At 65.9% G+C, this 20,363-nt stretch overlaps 4 protein-coding genes across 4 annotated transcripts; 3 read left to right on the top strand and 1 right to left on the bottom strand.

The window, feature by feature from the left end:
* Positions 1–970: 970 nt before the first annotated feature.
* Positions 971–7,461, top strand: PFL1_03608 (uncharacterized protein; the record flags this gene model as incomplete). Its single annotated transcript, XM_007881127.1, has 2 exons — positions 971–1,640; positions 1,766–7,461. 2 exons carry the CDS (start codon positions 971–973, stop codon positions 7,459–7,461), a joined length of 6,366 nt encoding a protein of 2,121 aa, XP_007879318.1.
* A 1,395-nt stretch (positions 7,462–8,856) lies between these two features.
* On the top strand, positions 8,857–10,099 carry PFL1_03607 (uncharacterized protein; the record flags this gene model as incomplete). Its single annotated transcript, XM_007881126.1, has 4 exons — positions 8,857–9,055; positions 9,430–9,657; positions 9,757–9,837; positions 9,966–10,099. 4 exons carry the CDS (start codon positions 8,857–8,859, stop codon positions 10,097–10,099), a joined length of 642 nt encoding a protein of 213 aa, XP_007879317.1.
* Positions 10,100–11,199: 1,100 nt separating this feature from the next.
* On the top strand, positions 11,200–17,946 carry PFL1_03606 (uncharacterized protein; the record flags this gene model as incomplete). The annotated part of the gene is made up of 7 exons (XM_007881125.1): positions 11,200–11,238; positions 11,366–11,616; positions 11,700–11,759; positions 11,854–11,973; positions 12,073–17,175; positions 17,334–17,729; positions 17,850–17,946. The coding sequence occupies 7 exons, from the start codon at positions 11,200–11,202 to the stop codon at positions 17,944–17,946; spliced, it is 6,066 nt and encodes a 2,021-aa protein (XP_007879316.1).
* Positions 17,947–18,186: 240 nt separating this feature from the next.
* Positions 18,187–19,976, bottom strand: PFL1_03605 (uncharacterized protein; the record flags this gene model as incomplete). Its single annotated transcript, XM_007881124.1, has 3 exons — positions 18,187–18,405; positions 18,554–18,877; positions 18,990–19,976. 3 exons carry the CDS (start codon positions 19,974–19,976, stop codon positions 18,187–18,189), a joined length of 1,530 nt encoding a protein of 509 aa, XP_007879315.1.
* Positions 19,977–20,363: the final 387 nt, after the last annotated feature.

Here is a 20,363-nt window from a genome sequence, read left to right as displayed (position 1 = left end):
AGCGGGTGACCAACCGAGAGGCCGCCAGGCAGGCAAGGCCGGGATGATGATGGGCTGTGGTGCGAGCCAGCCAGGCCAGGCAGGCCAACAAGCCACGCACCACGGTGGGGGCGAACACACACACACACACAGCCAGCCAGCCAGGGCCAAGGCCAGGGCCAGGGCTGGAGCCTTGGCTCATCATCTCGCTCCAACCTAGGCTGCCTCGTACCTACCTCTTTGCTTCGCCCCATCCGTCCCTCCGCCCGCTCGTCGTCCCGTCCGTCCCTCCTGGCTCCTCTACTTTGCCCCTTGGATTCAGAGTCTCGCCTCGCCGCTCATCCTGGCTCGCGGCTCCACATCCTCTTCCTCTCTCTCCCTCTCTCTCTCGTGCGTTCTCCCTCTTTCTCTCATCCGGAAGCTCAGCTCTTGCCACAACCCCCGCAGAACCACGCCCTAGACCCGTGCGATTTACCCACTCGTGCCCGTCGATGGTCCAGGAGCGCCCGAGCTAGGAGACCCCCCGCCATATTATCCCGGACGAGGACCACAATCACGGCGACGACGACGACAGCAGCAACAGCGGCGGCGACGACGACAGCACCATCGACGACGCCCCCTGGCTCCAACCATCCTTGCACACGGCCTGTAAGGCACGCCTTCCCGTCTGCGCTCACGTCGCTCCCCTTGCCGCATCACTTCCTCCCTGCACTCGACTGGCGACCCTTGGACCGACTGCTGCTCTCAACCACCACCTTGGTCCCTTCCCGCCTGCCTCGTGCCTGGTCGGACGGCCCTCCGCTCCAACGATAGTCCTGAACGCTGTACACGGCAGTCTACCTCGCATCGCCCAACCAGAGCGAGAGCGCAAAAGACCGATCCGTCAGGGCCATCACTGGGTCGTCATCACCACGCACCACGACGAAACTTGTGCAACAGACACGGTCCTGATGTGCACAGGTAGCCGGCCCGAACACCCCCTCACCGAAAAATGAACAACGACCCACCAGCCGATGGTTCAGCCCCCGCCGCTGTTCAGCACGACGGCAATGCGCCCGCTCCGGCGTCCATGACACACTCGCCGGAAGGCGAATCCCAGCCCGCCCTCGCAGCTACCGCAGAGCCGGGCGCAGCAGCAAACAGCAGCCCCGCAGAGACCCAGCCTCAGTCACAACCAAGCTCGACTGGCCAAGCAGAGCATTCGGCGGTTGCTGATGAGGTAACCTCTCCCGCCACCAAGGGCGAAGACGGCCTGAAGGGCGCGGGAGGGAGCGTCACGGCGGAAGCAGCAGCCACGGCGGACGCAGGCGATGGGAGAGGCCAACAGTTCTCGTCGCAGACCGATGGCGGCGCCCAGGCCGCGGCGGTGGCCAGCTCCAATTCCGAATCAGGGGCAGCCACTGCCAACGGGTCGGCCGACAAGGACGAAGGCGGACACGGCACCGGCACCGCCACAGCCACAGCGTCGTCCAGTCCGCCGCTGCCTTCGACGGGGGCGGCTCACCAGTCAGCCTCGGCGCATGGGCTGCATGCCAAGAAGTTCACCTCCCTCAACGTCAACAAGCGCTTTCTTGAAAAGGCGAGTCCCTCGCCGGGATCCGCGTCTCCTACCGCCACCAAGCTCGGTGGTCCTGCCTCGCCCATGTCGGCAGGTGCTTCGTGTGAGTGCACCATGACTTGGAAGCGCACTTTCGCCGCCCATACCTGCAGACGAAGTCACGATGGGCTTACCAGACTCGCCCTCTCGCTCGCTCGCTCCTGTGTCGGTCGTTTTCCCGACTGGCAGTGGTCCGGCTATCGTCCCCGTCGTCAGCGTCGCGCCTCACCTCGGCCAAGCTTTCGAGCGTACCAAAGCCGCAACCGGCAGGATGGGCCACCAAGACGCCCCCCACAGCGGCAAAGATGAGCCCTTCCCCGAGTGCCGGCTCCACCGCTTCGGCAACCGCCGCCGCGGGACCGCTCCCGTCCGAGGCATCCGCTCCGGCTACGGCCCCTCCTGCGGCTGCGGCACCTAGCCCGAAACCGGCGAGCTCCAATGCTGCGACGCCGATCGCAGCCGCTCCGCCCACGCTGCAGGCGCTGCCGCCGAGCGCCCCTTCGCCGCGGCTAGTCACAATGGCCCGTGACCATTCGCCCAGACCGATGTCGGCGGGTCTCGAGTCCGGGTCCGCTCAGGGGCGAGCGAGTCCTGGCCTGCGCAACGCCGCTCTGGGCTCTTCGGCGACGAGAGCGGCGAGCCCGGCGAGCGCCAGCAAGGCGCCCTGGGCCAATCTCAAGGCGACGACCGCCTCGAGCCTCACCGCGTCGAAGCGGCCCGGTTCGATGCTCTCCGACTTCCCGACGGCGGCCGAGGCGGCAAAGGCCAAGGAGGAGCAGGAGGCTAAGGCGGCTGCCGCTGCCGCACGCGAGGCGGCCAGACAGCAGGCCGCGCTGCAGAACCTGGACCGCTTCCGTGGCACTGCCCTCGGCTCGGGCAAGCACTGGGACGAGATGGAGGACGAGGACCTGGGCGAGGTGGTCGAGTTCGCCGACGGCACGCAGTACAAGATCCCGACGCATACCGACGGGAAGGACGACGGCCATGGCGGCGCGCCGGTGAGCAAGGAGGACCGCTTCCGGGACGTCAGCCACGACCGCAGCTGGCCGCCCAGGCCTACTGCGGCGTCTGCGGCGACCGGCGGCGACAAGCCTCGAAGCGCCCAGCCGCCTGCCTGGGGTCCCCAGCGAGCGTCGAGGGAAGCCCTCTCGCAGGCGGCGCCTTCCTCGGAGAACCCACAACCTTCTTACCGCTCCCACGGCAAGCCTGAAAAGGTCATCATCCCCTTGAGTGGAGCATCAGTCTCGCTCCGATCGCCCACCGAGGCGAGGGAGCCCTCCTATGGCGGTTACGGATCCCGCGAACAGCGGCGGCCGCCGATGTCGTACGGCCAGCCGCACCGCAACGAGGCGCCGAGCGGCGCACCTGCGGCCGTCGAGTCCGCCACACGGGCCGCGAGGGCCTGGGGACCCCTGGCTCAGCGTCAGGCATCGCTCAACCCGGGCGCAGCGCCGCCGCCCGCCGCAGCCTCTGCAGGCCCCACACCTGTCCGCCCTTCGGTGGTGGCGTCGTCTACGCCTGCAGCACCTGCCAAGGCTCCGAGCGCCAGCGTGCCTGCTGCCGCCGAGGGCGCACAGGCTACAGCACCGGCTTCTGTCGCTGTCCCATCCATCGATGCCAACGCCGCCGCCCAGACGGCAGCATCAGCACGCTCGCCGGCGGTCGCCACTGCGGCGGCGCGAGCTCCATCCCACGTCAACCGACCCCTTCCTCCCCATCTTGCACAGGCGGGTGGTGGCGCCGTTTCCGCTCGTGCGCCTGCGATGCAGCCCCAAGAGGTCCCTGTGCCTCGAGGTCGCACCTCCTTCTCGCCACCGGTCGAGACCCGCAGGGCGGCCCCGGCAGAACCGGCTCCTGCACCCGCACCCGCGCCCGCGGCGACAAGACCCGGATGGGGCCCTCGTGCCGCCCAGAGAGAGGCAGCGGACAGCGAAGGCGCCTCGGGCAGGCCTCCTGTCGCTGCCGCTGCCGCGCTGGACTCGAAAGAGGAGATGCAGAGAGCAATCGAAAGGGCTCGTAAGCGGCGGGAGGAAGAGGAGGCAGCTCGTCAGGCGGAGAAGGAGCGGGCGAGGCAGAAGGCACTGGCCATCGAAGAGAGGCTCAAGGCAGAGGCAGCCCAAAAGGCAGCGGCAGCAGAGGAAGAGCAGCGTCGCTCCGCCGAGAGCATCCAGAGCAAGCGTGCCCAGCCAGCCACTCGCCCGGGTGCGACCGAAGATCGCGGTATGGCGTCGACGAGGCAGGGCGCTTCGGCGACTTATGCCTCTTGGCGCAGCCCCAAAGAGGCGGCAGACTCTCAGCGCAGGTCAGATGTCCAGCGCTCGTCAGTGCCAGCGGCACCTGGCGCCGAGGCGCCGACGCAGGGAGACGTCTGGCGACCGCGAGCCTGGCGGCAAGCGCGACCCGAAGGCGATGCGCACTTCCCCGCCGAGCCACAGTCCGTCGGTCAACAGCACTCGCAACAGCTGCAGCAGCCGCAGGCGCAGCAGCAGCAGCAGCAGCGACGAGGACTGCCGCCGATGCAGGCCCAGAACGGCGCGACAGACCAAGCGTCGTTCACGCGCAAGCTGCCTCCCCACCTGGCTGGAGGCTCGCAGGTGCCACCACCAAGGGCTGAACCCCCTCATCTCCGACGACAGGTAGCTCCAAACGATCCCGACGGCCGCGCCGCATCGTCTTGGCGGACCAGCCGAGGCGTTGGCGAAGGGCAAGCTGTCGGCCTAGGCAGGAGGCCCGCTGTGCTCGATGAGCGGCCCGGACCCAGCGCTCCGGTCGAAGCACCGCAGCTCTCGCCGCAGGCGGGTCGAAGCATGCTCGCACCGCCTGGCCGCCAGCCGCCGCCGCCCCTGGGCGACGAGAGGCAGGCTGCTCTGAACCACTCTGCTCAGGGCCAGCTTGCCGAGGCCGCTCGCTTCCCGGGCAACGAGGGCGCCGCTTCCAACGTACCCAAGGTCATCCTTTCGCGCGACGCTGGCCGCGCGAACGCCGAACAACGGCAGAAGCAGCCCTCCTCCGCCAACAACAAGCAAGGAGAGGTCCAGACGGAGCCGCCGCAACCAGCAGGCCGGGGCTCTGGGCGTGAGAAGAAGGCTAGGCAGCAGCAGCAGCAGCAGCAAGAGGCGATCAATGGCGCGGCTGCCCAACAGCAGCCCAAGGCGCCAGCTGATGTTGCCTCATCCGCCAAGCCGCGAATCAGCGTGCCGCTGGTCCCAACCGAGAAGCCCACGACGCGCGACGAGGCACCGGCCGAACGGCCCCCCGTCTGGAACCGATACACGATCTCGATCCGTCCTTCGGAGGCGAAGGCCAAGCCCAACCGTGCCCAGCAAAAGGCGCAGGCTGCTCGAATCGCCAGCATGAGCCAGCCGGTCCGGCCCGTGTATCCGCTCACCTGGGAGCCGCCGATGACGCATCTCTCGATCAAGACGCTGTCCCGCGACGACCAGTTTTTCCCGAAAAAGTACCACCGGGGCACGGTGATCACCACCGTCAGCCTGCCATCGAGGACGCTTCCCCGCGGCCTGCCCGCCATCGTCTTCGCGACGCCTGCCAGCAGCGACAGGCTCACTGCCAACGGCGTTCGCAAGCAGGCACGTTTCGACGCCTCTCCGGTCCAGCAAGCTGGCCTGCCGAGCGTGCCACGCGGACCTGCATCGGCCTCTTCTCCCTCGAATCCGCTCGTCTCGGCCCTGGCGAATCCACAGCCGCCGTCATCGGCATCGCCTGCGCAGCCGAAGGCGGCCCTCAACGCGCCACCTATCCAGGTGCGGTTGCCCGGTCATAGCACCGTCAACCCTGGTGCAGTGGGCCAGCCCGCATCCTCAGCCGCTTCTGCCAATGCGAACCCGAAGCGCGTCGCCCCCGGCTCGCAACGCTCGCGCGAGGACATCGGCGCCGGGTCTGCACCCCAATTCGCCGACCTTCAAGCCAAGGCCGACATCCGCAGCCCGTTCCGCGCTGCGCTGAGCGCCGCCACATCTCAGGCTTCGCTCGGTCCCCTGGACCACCCGCGCAACGGCGTCGACGGGAGTGCTGGCTTTGGCAGCAGCGGGCTTGGCGCGCAGCCGGGTGCCGGCTTCCGCCAGTCGCAGCGGCGCAACTCGAACACGCCGGTCGCCTTCTACAACGATCGCCAGGTCAACACTCCGTCGCCCGTTTCGTTCATGGTCAACAGTGAGATCAAGTCCGACCTCAATACCGGCGTCGGCGGCGGCGCGGGCCTGTCCCCCTACGTCATCGGAGGCTCCGGCAGGAGCTCCAGCTCGCACACGCCCGGCACTCAGCAGAACTCGATGCTGCCGTCGCCCAGCCTATCGACGACGGCGACGTGGGGCCAGAGTTCGCTGACGTTCCCGGTCATTGAGCCGCGGTCGGCCAACAGCGCGGATCGCGACCACATCAAGAATGTATGGTCGCTGCCCACGGGCAACGACCGCAAGGAGACGCAGAACTCGCTTCGGGACATTGGCGACGATTTCCTCCCGTCCACGATGCCGCTCAGCGTGCACGACTTCCGCACTGACGAGGTTGCGACGCCCGATGCTGCGCGTGCGCAGGATCGGAGTCGGGCCGCCACTCGGACCGAGGCTGGCTTTGGCGGAGGCGCCGGAGGCTATCCGCGTTACGACCAGCAGGGGCCTGCGGATGGTGCAGCTCAAGGTGCAGACCTCTCGCCCGTGGCTGCTCGGACCAACGGCTTCGACCCGACCACGCGGAGCCCTTCGCTCGACATCGCCTCGCCGTCGGGCGCTCAGTCGCGTGCGCCGGGTGCCGGTGGCTCCCATTCGCAGGGCTCGACGCCGCAGCACCGCGCCACCTCTGCGTTCATGCCGATGCAGCCCGCCGGAGCCAACGCCATGTCTTCGCCGACCCTGCAGCACTATGGCGCCTCGACATCTCCGTCTGCGACGATGCATGCGCACGACCGGGGTCAGAACCCGTCCTCTTCGAGTGCGGCTGCTGCTGCGGCCGCCGCCGCCCGCAACGCTTTCGGCGCCTACGGCGGCTACGCGCCCAGCCACAATGGTCTGGCAGGTGCCGGCGGCAGCCCCAACATGCAAGCGTACGGCGGCGGCACTTCGATCGGCTCGATGCAGGGCCGGGCCACTCCATTCACATCCTACAATGCTCACGGCACCGTCAGCTCGGCGCCGGTGTCGCCGTACAACGGCATGGGTCGACTTGCCTCGCAATCGCAGGCCGTGTCCGGCCAGCACTCGCACAGCGCTGGAGGCTACTCCCTCTTTCCGAGCGCTGCGCCATCTGCCCGTGGCGATGCCAGCGGCAGCAGCGGAAACTCGTCGGTGGCAGGCCTTGGAATGCTGGAGGGTGCCAGCCTAGCCAGCGATCCCATCGGCTACGGTCGCACCCATGCTCAGGGCGGATCGCACCAAGGTCGCCTCCAGGGCCAGCAGCACTCCCAGCTGCATCACCACCAGCAGCACCAGCAGCAGCATCATCCGCACCACTCGCAACACCATCACCACCATCATCACCAGCCGCAGCACCACACGCAGCACGCCCAGCAGCAGCAGCAGCAGCAGCATGGCCAGCAGCAACAACAAGTGGGCGAGCTGAGCAACGCCGAGGACCCGTATGCCGGCTACCACGCCGGGCAGTGGTCTTCAAACGCCATGTCGGGAAGCGGCGCGGGCTACGCTCATCCGTCGCAGAGCGGCGCCCCTCGCACCTTCCACCAGCAGGTTCGCCAGCATGCTCCGGGCGTGTCGACGATGCATCCGTCGCAGGGCAGGCAGCCGAGCCAGCAGCAGCAGCAGCAGCAGCAGCAGCAGCAGCAGCAGGCGCAGCAGCAGCAGGTCTACGGCGGCGGTCAGCAATACGTCGCGTACAGCAGCGGCGCTTTCGACCCTACCTCGAACCTCTGGTAGGTCGGCTGTGCTGCTGGCCCTTGGGGCGGCGTTTGGAATGCGGTGCCGACTCGCCCCCTCGAGGAGAGCAGACCAGCAGATAGGGACGCGCCGCCCCGCCTCCCTGCGTCGAGACGACGTGGCTGCCCGGGCGGAGGAGCAGACTGCGCTCCTCTTGTAGGCGATGCGTCCACTCGCATCTCTTCGTCTCTCGAACGTCGCTCTCTGCCTCTGTCTGGCCCTGCCTCCCCGTCTCTGTGTCTTCCTCTCTCTCTCTCTCTCTCTGGCTCTATTCGGTGCTCTCCTTTGCCCGCCTCTATAACAATCAGAATGACATCGACCTCATTCCACGAGCGCTAGTGCTCCGTCGAGATTGTGTGCCCGGCCGGGATAGACAGACGAAGCAACCGGTCGTTGAGCGTTTGTCGATCGGATCTGTGAGGGTGCCCGTGTGGACGAGGAGGCGCACAGGGGGAGGCCTGGCCTGGCGCAGCAAGAAATTGGCCTGCGCCTGGAGCGCGGCGTCAGGAACTCTTGGAAACGCCTTTTTGTCCCGATTCGCTCGACGCAAGATCGACGCAGCCCGTTTGGAGCGCGAGGTCGGCCCCTTTTTCCGGACGCCCGCCTGCTGCCAGCCGTGTGTCTCTGTGACCGCCGCCGCCGCCGCCGCCGCCAGCGCCCCCAACCCCGCCTGGCGTGGCCTGGCGCTGCCCCACCGAGCCAGGCCAGCACCCTCCGCTCAAACCTCGCCTGCCTGCCTGCCAGCTTGCTTGGCTGCCTGCGTGCGGTTGGACGCCTGGCTCTTTGGGCCTGCTGGGGGTCCGTGGTCGTGCTGCGTGGGCTGGCCTGGCCTCAGGCGACTTTCAACGCGAGCCCGAGCGAGGCTTGGACACCTGCCAGGCCTCGCCCTGCCCTGACCTGACCTGCCCTGCCTGGCCCTGTCCCGCCTTACCAGCCTCTGCACGCACGCACGACCGTAGCCCCCCCTCGCTCGCGCCTGCACCACACAGCGACGCTCTGCCTGCCTGGTGGCCTGCTCCCGACCGCTTCCCTCTCTTCACACCTCCGACCCCCTGCATCCCTTGCAAGCTTCTTCTTCCGCCGACGATTCCAGCCTACATCGCAGCAGGAACCCTCCTCGACGCCACCTCGCTCGCATCCCAAGACCCCAAGACCTTTGATCCCGTCGCTCCAGCTCGTCACCCGTCGTCGATCTCGACAAGCCGCCATCGAGGATCTCTCGCGCACCACTGCATCCCTGCTCGTCCCTAGCCACGCTCGTTCGAGTCGATCCACCAACTGCCACAAGGCGGACACGTATCCTCGTCCTCCGACACTCGACCCTACGTCTCGCCCACTTACCCTTCACCCGCGCCTCCCCGCTCGCTCCCGGCGTCCGATAGAGTCATCGCCAAAATGGCCGCCGAGTCCAACTACGACTACCTCTTCAAGGTGGTGCTGATCGGAGACAGCGGCACGGGAAAGTCGAACCTCCTCTCGCGCTTCACCAGGAACGAGTTCAGCCTCGAGAGCAAGTCGACCATCGGCGTCGAGTTCGCCACCCGCAGCATCTCGGTCGACGGCAAGACGGTCAAGGCGCAGATCTGGGATACCGGTGAGTGGCGCCGTCCTCCGCACGCCGCTGGCAGGCCGCTGGGAAGTCGGCCATATACGACGACGGTAGAGGTCGGGGCCGAGCTGGAGGGCTCTCAACGCTGAAGGGCGCTCGCCTGGCCCGAGCCAGCCAGCCGTGGAGAGGAGCGCACGTCTTGAGCTGGCCGATGGTGTTCCAGCTCGGCACCGACGACCATCCCCTCGCTCGCCTTTCGAAGAGGCGGCCGGGCGATGCCGCTGCCCGTCTCCGATGTTGTTGCTCGCACACAGACGTGCAGGCACGGCACGACACGCACGCATCCCCTCTCTGCGGCACGGAAGACCTCCGACTGACCCCTGTCCCGTCCTTCTTTGCGGCCCCCGTCTCTACCACAGCCGGCCAGGAGCGATATCGCGCCATCACCTCCGCCTACTACCGTGGCGCTGTCGGAGCGCTCCTTGTCTACGACATCGCCAAGCACCCCACGTACGTTAACGTGTCGCGGTGGCTCAAGGAGCTGCGGGACCACGCCGACAGCAACATTGTCATCATGCTCGTGGGAAACAAGAGCGATCTGAGACACCTGCGAGCAGTGCCGACCGACGAGGCCAAGGCGTTTGCAGGTGAGTGGCCGGCTGATCCGTCTTGCTGGCAACGACCGTGAATCTGACGATCATACCCTCGTTTGCGCTGTCTTCGCACCGTTCCGCCCGCATTGGCAGCGGAGAACAACCTCTCGTTCATCGAGACTTCGGCGCTCGACGCCTCCAACGTCGAGCAGGCTTTCCAGAACATCCTGACGGGTGAGTGCAGCGAGCGCCGGACTGCCCTTTCCGATGCCTTTCCCGGAGACCCAGCGTGCTGACGCGTGGACCCGCCCTGGGCGACCTCCTCGTGCCGTCTCGTTGATGATTCTGCCCCCGAATCGCAGAGATTTACCGCATCGTCTCGAACAAGGCGCTGCAGTCGTCGGACGATGTCATCAAGCCGTCAGGTGGCGAGACAATCACTGTTCAGCCCAGCGCAGACGACGGCGGACAGCAGAAGAAGGGCGGATGCTGCTAGATGCGCAGCTTCCTGCGCCCACCCTGGACCGAGGCGCAGCGCTGGCAGCGTCGCTTCGTCCTCCTCGGAGCTGGGCCGAGGCGGGTGCGGTCCTCTGGGCAGCACAGCGCCAGCGCCTTCCGTCTCATGCGGCCTTCAACCATCACCGGAAGTGGCGAAAGCGGTCTCGCCTCTGAATCGGCCGCTGCTGTCACTCGACCATGACCCTCGCCAGGCCGCCGAGCCCTTCTCCGTCGGACCCGGCTGGGCCGTCTGACTGCCTGCCGGCCGACCTCGCCTTTGACAGTCGTTGCAGACTTGCTCTGGTCCCTCCCTGTACGGACATCACAAGACATGGCACGATGCTGCTCGACGACGCGCCTAGGGCCTGCAATCTCGCTCTGCTCCCATCCTCCTTCCGCCCCCGCGTACTCCGCCCCGTCTCGTTGACCCCGACACTGGCCCCGCGATGTCCCTGCCTCTCGCTGAACTGTACCTATACGAACGTCCGACGACGACTTCAATGCTGTCCGAAGAAAGCGGCTGCTTTGATTCGGAGCATGGACAGCGCCCGACCTGTCCGCCAGCGTCCAGAGTGGGGTTGGCGGGTGTGGCCTGACTGTGACCTGAACCTGGGCGTGTGACACGAGGCGAGCGCTGGCTTGGGCGTCGGGAGGCGGGAGAGGTGCGTAAGCGCGGCAAAAGAGGTGAGGTGGTCGTGTGGAGGCAGAGGGGCCGCGTGTGTGTGTGTGCGCTTTGGCCCGCCGAGCCGCGCAGCCCGCCAGGCCAGGTTGCCGGGCCGCGCAAGCCCTTTCTTCTCGACCCTGCCTCCCTCCGACCAACACTACCCGCGCTGCCTCGCACTCGCCCTTCCCGACGTATACATAAGAGCCGACCCAGCCTCTGCTTTTCAGAACCCACACACGACCATCGCGCTGCCAACGTCGGGCCGGTCCTTTCTTGCCGTACACCCGACCCCTGCTTCTCAGAGGAACAGTCTCGTCGTGACCCTGGCACCTTGAACCGAACATCTGCAAGGTCAAGGGTAACGCGCACCGTCCACAACAACAAACACTGCTACGCTCGGCGCCGCAACAGGTGTAACGCCACGTACGACCACCATGGACGACGATGTGCTCGAGATCGACAGCCCCATGGAGGTGAGCACCCGGTGACGAGCCTCATCGCAGCACGCAGAGCATCGCGCTGATAGTACGTGTTGCTTGGAACCTCTCTGCTCTGACCCTCTTCTCTCGCATTCGCCATGCCACCTCCGCCGCACTACAGATGGCCGTCGAGTACGAGGACTCCGAAGACGATGACGTCCCCACCCTCTCGCTCGACGGCGGGGCATCGTCACCCGCCAAGGCCGCGGCAGGCTCGTCCTTGAAGCAGCCCAAGAAGGCCAAGGTCGAAAATCGAAAGGCGCAGATGGACTACCCAGAGAGCCTGCCGTATCCGTGCGAGTCTCTCGACGAGTTCGACCGCAGGCTTGACGAAATCATCCGCAGGCTGGTCGACTGCGTCAGGACCAAGGAGTGAGTGCCGCGCAGCTCCGTAAGGCAGGTCGCTCGAGGTCTTTGCAGCTGACGCCTTGTCCATTCTACTCGACATGCTCCAGCTTCGACGTCGGCTTGCGACGGTGGACGTACCATCTCAAGTGCCTCATGTCCCTCAAGTAGTGAGTATAATGATCCGAGAGCAAGGGGTCTTTCGCAGATGGTCATGTCGAAAACACGAGCTGATACCTTCCAAGTTTTCGCACCCCTGCGCAGCCCCATGCTGCGGCAGACGAGAGCCCGTCTCGCCAGGCTATACTATGAGCTTGCAGTCCTACCTGGTCTGGAGACGCGGCTGGTCCAACTGGCCTCGGAGGTCTGCATGAGTCTCATCGAGTGAGTGCCGCCGTGAGCCTTTGAGCCACGGTCTCTGCCGCTCTGTCCATGACGGCTGACCCTTTCGATCGCTCGACATCCTTGCCGCCTGCTGTGTAGGAACAAGAGGAAGCTCGACATCAAGGACCTCGTTCTGCCTTGGAGGCCGTTGTACAACTTACTGGAGAAGGAGCTCTTCCCAAAGCAGCGGAGGACCGGCCTGACCAACGTGTCGGACTTCCTCCTCGATCTCGCAGAGACGGCGCAGCGCTTCTTTGCGCCCAGCGAGGCCGACGAGATGCTCCAGACGTTCCTGCCCAAGCTCGACGGCAGCAGCATCAACTCGGTCATCGCCTCGCAGGCGTTCCTCGTCCACTTTCTACCAATCAGCCACCCGCAACGGTGGCTTCCCGCCATGTTCCGGCTATGGGAGAGCTTCAACTCGTCGCTGTTCGACGATCAGATGCTGGACCTGCTCGCCCGGCTTGCGGAGATGCACGTAAGCGACCCCTCAATCAGCTCGGCTTCGCCTGGAAACGGTTCCAGCGAGCCTAGAGACGCGCTTGAAGGGCAGGGCGAGGCCGAGGCCGCCGCCGATAGTCGTCCCAGCAGCGCCGATGCGGGGAAAGGCCTCTTTAACGAGGTCGGCATCTTCACCGAGTCGCAATTCGCCCTGATCATGACAAAGTGCCTCAAGTCGGCAGGCCTGCCCGTCGGCGCAAGCAAGAGCGCGAACGCGACGCTCCTCGCCCAGTCGTCCAAGTTCCGCACGGGGCCCGACGCGGCGGCGTCGGGCGTCACCCTCAAAATGAAGAGGCAGACGGATCGCCTACACTCGTTCGCCATCATCATCGCCTACTCGATCTCCCGCGACGGCCCGGCCATCGGCGACGTGGTGACGCCGTCCGAGGCGACGACGCCAGCGGTCAGCACGCCCGTTCTTGGCGCCTCTCCCCGCGGGAGCGCGCCGGACAGCTCCTCCGTCCGCACGTATCCGGCTGGTTCAAAGGCGCTCGAACAGCTGGCCAAGCTGATCCAGGCCACCGAGAGCTTCTTCCACCCGTCCAACCACGGACCATGGCAGGGGCAGCTCGCGAACCTGGTGCAGCACATCACCTACGAGTTCCTCAAGCGCTGCAAGGAGGAGGAGCGGGCCGACTGCAAGGTGCCCAAGCACTACCGGCTCACGCCCCAGATCAAGAGGGAGCTCGTCTCCATCCTGCGCACCGTCTGCCTCCTGTCGATGTTCTCCCGTGACCCGTTCACAATGAGCTACGCGCACGCCAGCCTCAAGTGGCTGACGATCCTCGAGCCGGAACTCGTCGTCCCGGCGGTGCTGGAGCGATCGTTCGACTCGCTGCAGGCGCTCGAGACGACGCACCGCACCAACGCCATCATCACGGCGCTCTCGCAGCTCTCGCCCGTCCTGGTCTCGCGGGAGTTGTACCGCGCCGGTGGCAAGCACCTGACGCCGCTGCTGCAGCTCTGCATCCCCGGCATCGACCTCAACGACCCGGGAAAGACGATCGGCACGTGCCTGTTTGTCACGCTCTCTGTCCTGTCCATCCGCATCGACGATCTCACGCGGCCCGAGGCCTACGCAGACGACGAGGAGGTCCAGCCGATGGACGAGGTCGACGCCGAGTCCTCTGATGCCGCTGCTGCCGCCGCCGCTGCAGCGGCCCCATCGATGCAGATCGACGAGTATGGCGACGAGACGCCGAAGCCGTCGCCGCAGGAAGAAGACTATCAGCTGCGGATGAGCACGGCCGACTTCGAACCGTGGCTCACCGCGTTCTTCAAAAGCATCCTCACGCTCTTCGAGGCGCTGCCAGAAGAAGGCCGCGCAGGCCGCACCGGCGGCAAGCTCGAGGAGCGGGTGATCCAGTTCGTGCTGATGGCCACCGACGCCGTCTGCTCGGCCATGAGCCCTTACCTCTGCGAAAAGATGTTCAAGGTCGTCGCCGATTACTGCGCCACCACCGTCTCGGCGTCGGTCGTGCGCGTCATCGGCGCGCTCATCGGTTGCTTTGCGAGGGCGGATCCCAAGATGGTCCTGGATCGGCTCGTCCCAATGTGCTGCGATAGGATCGCAATCGAGCTTGCCAACGGCGCCAGCTCGACGCGAACGACGAGCACCAGCATTCCGGTCCAGAGCGATGCCGCTCTCCACTGGCACCTGAGCGTGCTGCTCGGTGCCACCAGTCACGCCGGCGACGCGCTGCTTCTGCACCGGGAGCGGCTAATCGAGGTGCTGCGGCTGGTCTGCACCTCCTGCAAGACGGAGCGCGGGTACAACTTTGCGGCGCGCCTCGTCCAGCGGGTCGTGGCGACGCTCATCACCATCTACCCGAAGGAGCAGCGCTTCGTCAATGCCGACCTCTGGGAGAGCGAAGAGTTTGCCCGGCGATCCCACCTGCACTGGGGAAAGCTCTACAAGGTCAGCGACGTCAAGATCGAGTGGTACCAGCCCTCGGATGCCTCCATCGACTTCTGCCTCGAGGTCATCGACAAGGTCATCCATCCAGCCCTCGACGTGGTCGAGGACCTGCTGCAAGAGGGTCGAACGCGCGACAAGGTCTGGTCCAACGACTTCTGCCGCAACCTGGTGGTCGCTCGCCTTGCCCTGGGCGGCATGCCGGCGCTCATCGAAGAGGACCACGTCGGTGGAGGCGACCCGGTCATGGACCTAGGCGATGACGTGGCCGAATTCATCGAGCCACCGCCTGCCTTCAAGAGCGGCTTCATCTTGACGGACAGGTCAGACCCTCGCTACATCAAGGTTGCGGCCTTCAAGAAGCGATTTGGCGAACTGATGGGCCGCGCCGCGCAGAACACGCACGACTCGGGCGCCGAGGATCAGATCGATTGCGTCAAGCTCCTGATCCGCTCGATGCGCACCTATCTCACCTGCTACGGCCACAGCTCCGACGACCACCGCGTGCACTCCAAGGCGCTCTCGTTCTACAGGAGCATCACCAAGCTCTATGCCAAGCAGAAGACGTTCCCACGATCGCTCTGCATCAAGCGGGCGATGCTCTACCACTCGTCGCGCGCCAGGCTCAATGGCGGCAACCGCAAGAGGTCGCCCGACACGGACAAGATGCTGCAGCAGATCCTCGAGTTCTGCCTGTCCAACTATGTGGCCATCCGGTCCACGGCACAGAACACGCTCGAGACCGTCTGCGCCTACTACGACGGCACCCGTGCGCTCTCGTTTCCCAAGCTGATCGCGGCGCTGCAGCCGGGCGTCGGCGACGACCAGATGAAGGGCGCGCTGTATCTGCTCGGCAGCAAGCGCTTCGCCCACCTGGCCGTGACGGACGACAGGTTCTGCGCACCCTACATCCTCAGCCTGCTTGCGGCCCAGCACCACTCGAAGCCGTCGATCCAGAAGCTGGTCCGCAACATCATTAGCTACTTTGTCGTGCGCTTCGCCGAACCGTCGACGCTCAAGTCGCAGATCGACACGCCGGCTCTGCGCGAGGCTGCCGATGCCCTCGAGGGTGCCCTCCCACAGGACCTCAAGGAACGCCCTGCCTCGGAGCAGCAGCTTCTCGAAGCGGTCGTCGCCAAGCGCGTCGAGAGGACGGCGAGGGTCGACGAGCTGCACCGCGAGCTCACCGACAAGGTGCTCGAGATCGCGCAGAACGAGTCAACGCACTGGGCCTTTTCCATCTTCGCCGCGAGGCTCCTCCGCGCCCTCATCCGCAAGGACAAGCCGCTGGCCGAGCAGCCGGCCAAGTACCTCGCCCAGCAGATTCTCTCGGAAAACCCAAGCATGCGACGGTATGCGTCGGCCGGCGTCACCAAGATTCTCTACTTTCTCAAGCTCAGGACGCTCTGCAGCACGGACGAGGATCTCTTGTTGGGCAAGAGCAAGAACCCGCTCAAGCACGTCGCCGCCCTGCCACGGCCCGTGCCTGCGAACTGGACCGATGCCTATATCGCCGAGTTTGCCGAGCCGATCAACGACAAGACCCGGCTGCGCGACAAGTCGTCGCAAGGCTGGCTGGTCTGGGGCCACGAGGAGACGTACTACTCGCCACCGCCCGAGACGGACAACATCTTCGACTGGGACCCTGCCTCGAAGCCGGCTGTCGAGGCGATCCGGGCGGTGCTGTCCGACAGCGCCTGGTGGGACGGCTTCTTCCGCCACCTGTCGCAAGAAAAGGACCGCAACTACCTCTCTGCTGAAACGTCGAGCCTCATCAAGTCGCTCTTCCAGGTCTACGGCGTCAGCCTGCTGCCCATGGTCAAGCCTACCGTGGTCAAGTTTATCGCGGAGAAGGACCGGCACAAGCATCGTGCCGCCGCCGAGATGATCAGCGGCGCATACCGCGGCTCCAAGCACTGGCCGGCGCGCGACCAGGCGCAGCTGTGGGCGTGGCTCGAGGAGCTGCTGCCGCAGATCTTCAAGGAGTGCACGCCGGACAGCCAGCCCGCGTGGCAGATGTGCGTCGAGTACATGCTCCAGAATCGCGACCCGCGCCGCGCCATTCCGCTGGTGCGCTACGTCGTCGAAGCCGCCAGAGACAACATCTCGACGGACTCGGCCAACCAGAGCCCCTGGGAGCAGACCAAGGCGCAGAACCTGCTGCGTGGCGCCCTCGTCACGCTCAACCTCAAGTTCGATGCGTGGGGTGCCGACGAGTTCATCCGAATCTACACGGACAGCTTCAGCAACGACTTCCAGGAGGTGCGCAGCATCATCAGCGAGAGCCTAGCGGACCTGGAGCTGCTCAAGGTGCACCCGTCGTTTGGCAGCGTCGACGAGTTCCTCGACGTCTGCTCGGCGCGGGAGGGTTCGCTGCTGGCGCGGCCCGAGCTCTACTCGGAGCGCTTCGCCACGCTGGCGCGCGACCTGGCGCGGTGGAAGGGCGAGCGCAAGCCGACGGCGCAGGGCACGTCGCAGTACGACCGCGCGGCCATGACGGCGCTGCTGTGGATCTCGACGACGCTGGGCGACCACCGCAACAGCGCCATGGCGGGCGAGGTGATCCGCTTCCTGCCCTACATCTTTGCCATGGTCGAGGTGCACGACAACCGCGAGCTCTCGGACACGGCGCGCGCCGTCTTGACCAAAATCTCGACCTACCCGCACACGGCCGACAACGTCGAGGCGCTCGTCCACGAGCTGCTCAGCGTCACGCGCTCGTCGACTGACTCGTGGCGCGCCCGCCTCGACTCGCTGCCCGTGCTGCAGGTCGTCTTTTTCCAGAAGTGAGTAGCAGTCAAGAACCGCGCCGTGGATGAACCGGCGGCGGCCCTCGTTTGCCGCAACAGAAGGGGCAGATTGCTGACGACCGAGATCCCCTGACCCTCGTGCCCTCGGTCCGCCGCTTCTGTCTCCGCCCCCCTGTGCCTGCCTGCGCTCGCAGCCTGTTCCACCTCAACGACGCGAGCATCAAGCAGATCATCGACCTGCTGCTGGAGCTGCTGCGCGACCGGCACCTCGAGGTGCGCGAGATGGCAGCGACGACGCTGAGCGGCATCGTGCGCTGCTCGCAGCGGCGGCTGGTCAAGACGCTCAAGCAGCGCTTTACGCGCCTCGTCGCGGCCACCAAGCTGCCCAAGCGCGGCGAGGCCGACTTTGATGACAAGCTCCTCACGCTCCACTCGGGCATCCTCGGCGCCACGGCGCTCCTCGCCGCCTTTCCCTACGAGGTGCCCGAGTGGATGCCCTCGCTCATCGTCGATACCGTCGCGCAGCATACCGACGACCCCGTACCCATCTCGACGACCGTCAGGAGGTGTGCCGCCGACTTTAAGAGGACGTGAGTCGCCTCGCCGTCGTCTCCTCGTGCTGCGTGCTCAGTCAAGAGAAGAGAACGACCCCGAACTGACCGTCCTTCCCTCCTTCCGTCCGTCCCTCCGTTCCAACCCCGCTCCCGCAGCCACCAAGACACGTGGTCCGAAGACCAGAAAAAGTTTGGCGACTACCTCTCCGAGGTCAACGACTTTACCCTGGGCCGCTCCGACTACTTTGCCTGAGGCGTCGTGGCCCCCTCCTGACGCCGCGCTCATCATGCCATGCCCTGCCGTTGCAACGCTGCTCTCGCCACCCCGCTCTCGCGGACCGGTGCCGTCTCTGCATGTCACGTCGAACGACCGACCACCATCGCATCCGAAATGCATCCCCGCTCGCTCTCAGCGTGCCGTCTGGTACGGCGACAGTTCGAAAGGTAGGTTCACGTCTGTGTCGCGTGGCGGGACTGACGATTGGACGCCGTCCTACCGCTGCGACGACTGGGGCGGCGCGTACCGGTAGAATCTAGCGACGACGAGGGCAGTGACGGCGTTGGAGAGGGTGAAGAGCCAGAAGACGGCGCCGCCCGTATGCCTGTGGTCGAAGCCGGCGAGGAAGTTTTTGAGCGGGAGAAAGGCGGCGCCGATGAGAAAGTTGCCGGACCAGTTGAGGCTCAGGCCCAGACTTGTCGTTGTCGATACGGCCTGCCAGGCGGAAAGGTGGTATCAGGTAGAAGAAGAAAAAGGGAAGCGACGGAATCCGTGATGAGCGTGAGTGGCGAGGGATCCCATCGACGTCAGGACAAGATGGGATGCCAGGGCCAGCAAGAGGGCGGCAGAGCAGGGTACTCACGCGACTCGGCACCAGTTCGGGCAGGATGACGAAGGGGATGGGACCGAGGCCGACCGAGAAGCCGGCCACCATGACGACGATGCAGACCGCGCTGAGGATGGCAATGTCGTAGACGATGGCCACGCCGAGCAAGAGCGACGAGACGCTCATGACGGCCGCCGAGAGGACCATGAGGTTGCGCCTGCCCAGGCGGTCCTCGGAAATGAGGAGGATGGGCGGGAACGTCATGAGCATGTTGATGACGGTGATCAGGATGCCGATGGAGCCGGCGAGCGACGGCAGGATCGTCGACAGGATGCCGGTGCTGTAGTAGAGAACGGCGTTCTGTGCGGGTGCGAGCGTGGGACGACAAAAGAGGAACGGGCGGGCGGTGAGCTCCCGTCAGCGACTCACTGAAGCCCCCGTCGTTCGACAGGGCTATCGCCGGTGGACTCACTACTCCGCTGAGCTGCTGCGCGAGCTGCGTAAAGACGACCATGAGCGTACCGGGCCGGATGGCTGGGTCGGTGAAGATCTCCCTGAGACTGACGCTACTGTGTGCGCTGTGCTGTCCCGAGCCTGACCCGTCGGCCAAGAGGCCCTGCCTTTCGTCGACGTCGGCATCAGCATCGGCCTCTGCCTCGGCACCAGACGGCGCGGTGCGCCTGCCGGTGTCCTCGCGGTGAGCATCGAGCTCCTTTGCGGACCAGAGGAGCCTCCTGACCTCGTCGGCCTGTTGGTCTGATCCGCTCTTGCGACCCTCGCCCTGGAGCCAGCCTGGACTCTCGACGGCGACGACGAACCCGGCGAGGAGCTGGGTGGCCGAGATAAGGGCCGATGTGGCTGGGATCCAGCGCCACGTGTTGCCATCGCTGCCGAGTGGGGAGGCGCCGAGTGCCTGTGCGGTAAAGATGCCGACGACGATTGAGAGCTGGTTGAGGACGCCGTTGGAGCCTTGGAGGGAAGCGGGCGAGATCTCGTTGATGTAGATTGGGACGACGACGACGCCGATGCCCGATCCGAGGCCCTGGAAGAGGCGACCGATGGCTAGCGGGGCGACGGAGCGGGCTGAGGTGAGGACGATGCTGCCGACGAGACCAAAGAAGGCCGAGAGGGTGATGGAGGTGCGGCGCCCCCAGCCGCGGCTGTTTGCGATGGCAGAGATGGAAAGGGACGAAGCGAGGCCGCCGAGGGTGAATAGGCTGGTGATGAGGCCGAATTGGGATTCGGTGAGCGGGATGCAGCCGGAAGGAGGATGGGCGAGGGATGGCAGTGTGGCTTGGCTCGAAGTGTGGTTCAGCTGGCAGGTGAGGATGGGTTGGAGTGGGTTGAGTTCCGAGATGCCGAAGCCGTAGGTGTAGGCGGAAGCGAGGATCCAGAGGAGGACGAGGGTGAAGCGTGGCGTTGTCCGGCTGGGGTGGGTGGCTGCGGTCTGCGATGGCATGGTGGCAGGAGGGTTGGTGTTGGCTTGGCTGTAGCGGCCTGGCCTGGCTTGGTATGGGGATGGGGGTGGTGGTGGTTGTGGTGGTGGGTGGGAACGGTGAGAGAGGGGTCGAGGCGCGGCCAGACCCAACCAACGGCCCCCACACAGAGAGAGAGAAGGGGTCTGAGAGTGTGGAGGCCTGGCCAGCCTGGCAAGCTCGCACGAGCCACGCACAGTTGCCTGCCGCCGTAGGGTTGGGTGCGGCGCAGCGTTGAAGCGCGCTGCTGCCCGGCTGCCCGGCTGCCTGCACCACCGCCCCCCGTCTGGGCGGCCACGAGGGCACAGCGCAGCCGGATTGGCCTCGTTTTTCCTTCCTTGTCCTGCCTGCTCCTTCTCTTCTCTCTCGAC

The sequence above is a fragment of the Pseudozyma flocculosa genome (genome assembly GCF_000417875.1).
Source record: "Pseudozyma flocculosa PF-1 unplaced genomic scaffold scaffold00011, whole genome shotgun sequence".
Taxonomy (NCBI): Eukaryota; Fungi; Basidiomycota; class Ustilaginomycetes; order Ustilaginales; family Ustilaginaceae; genus Pseudozyma; species Pseudozyma flocculosa.
The sequence above is the reverse complement of the archived record's forward strand: the minus strand, read 5'-3'. Positions and strand labels throughout refer to the sequence as shown.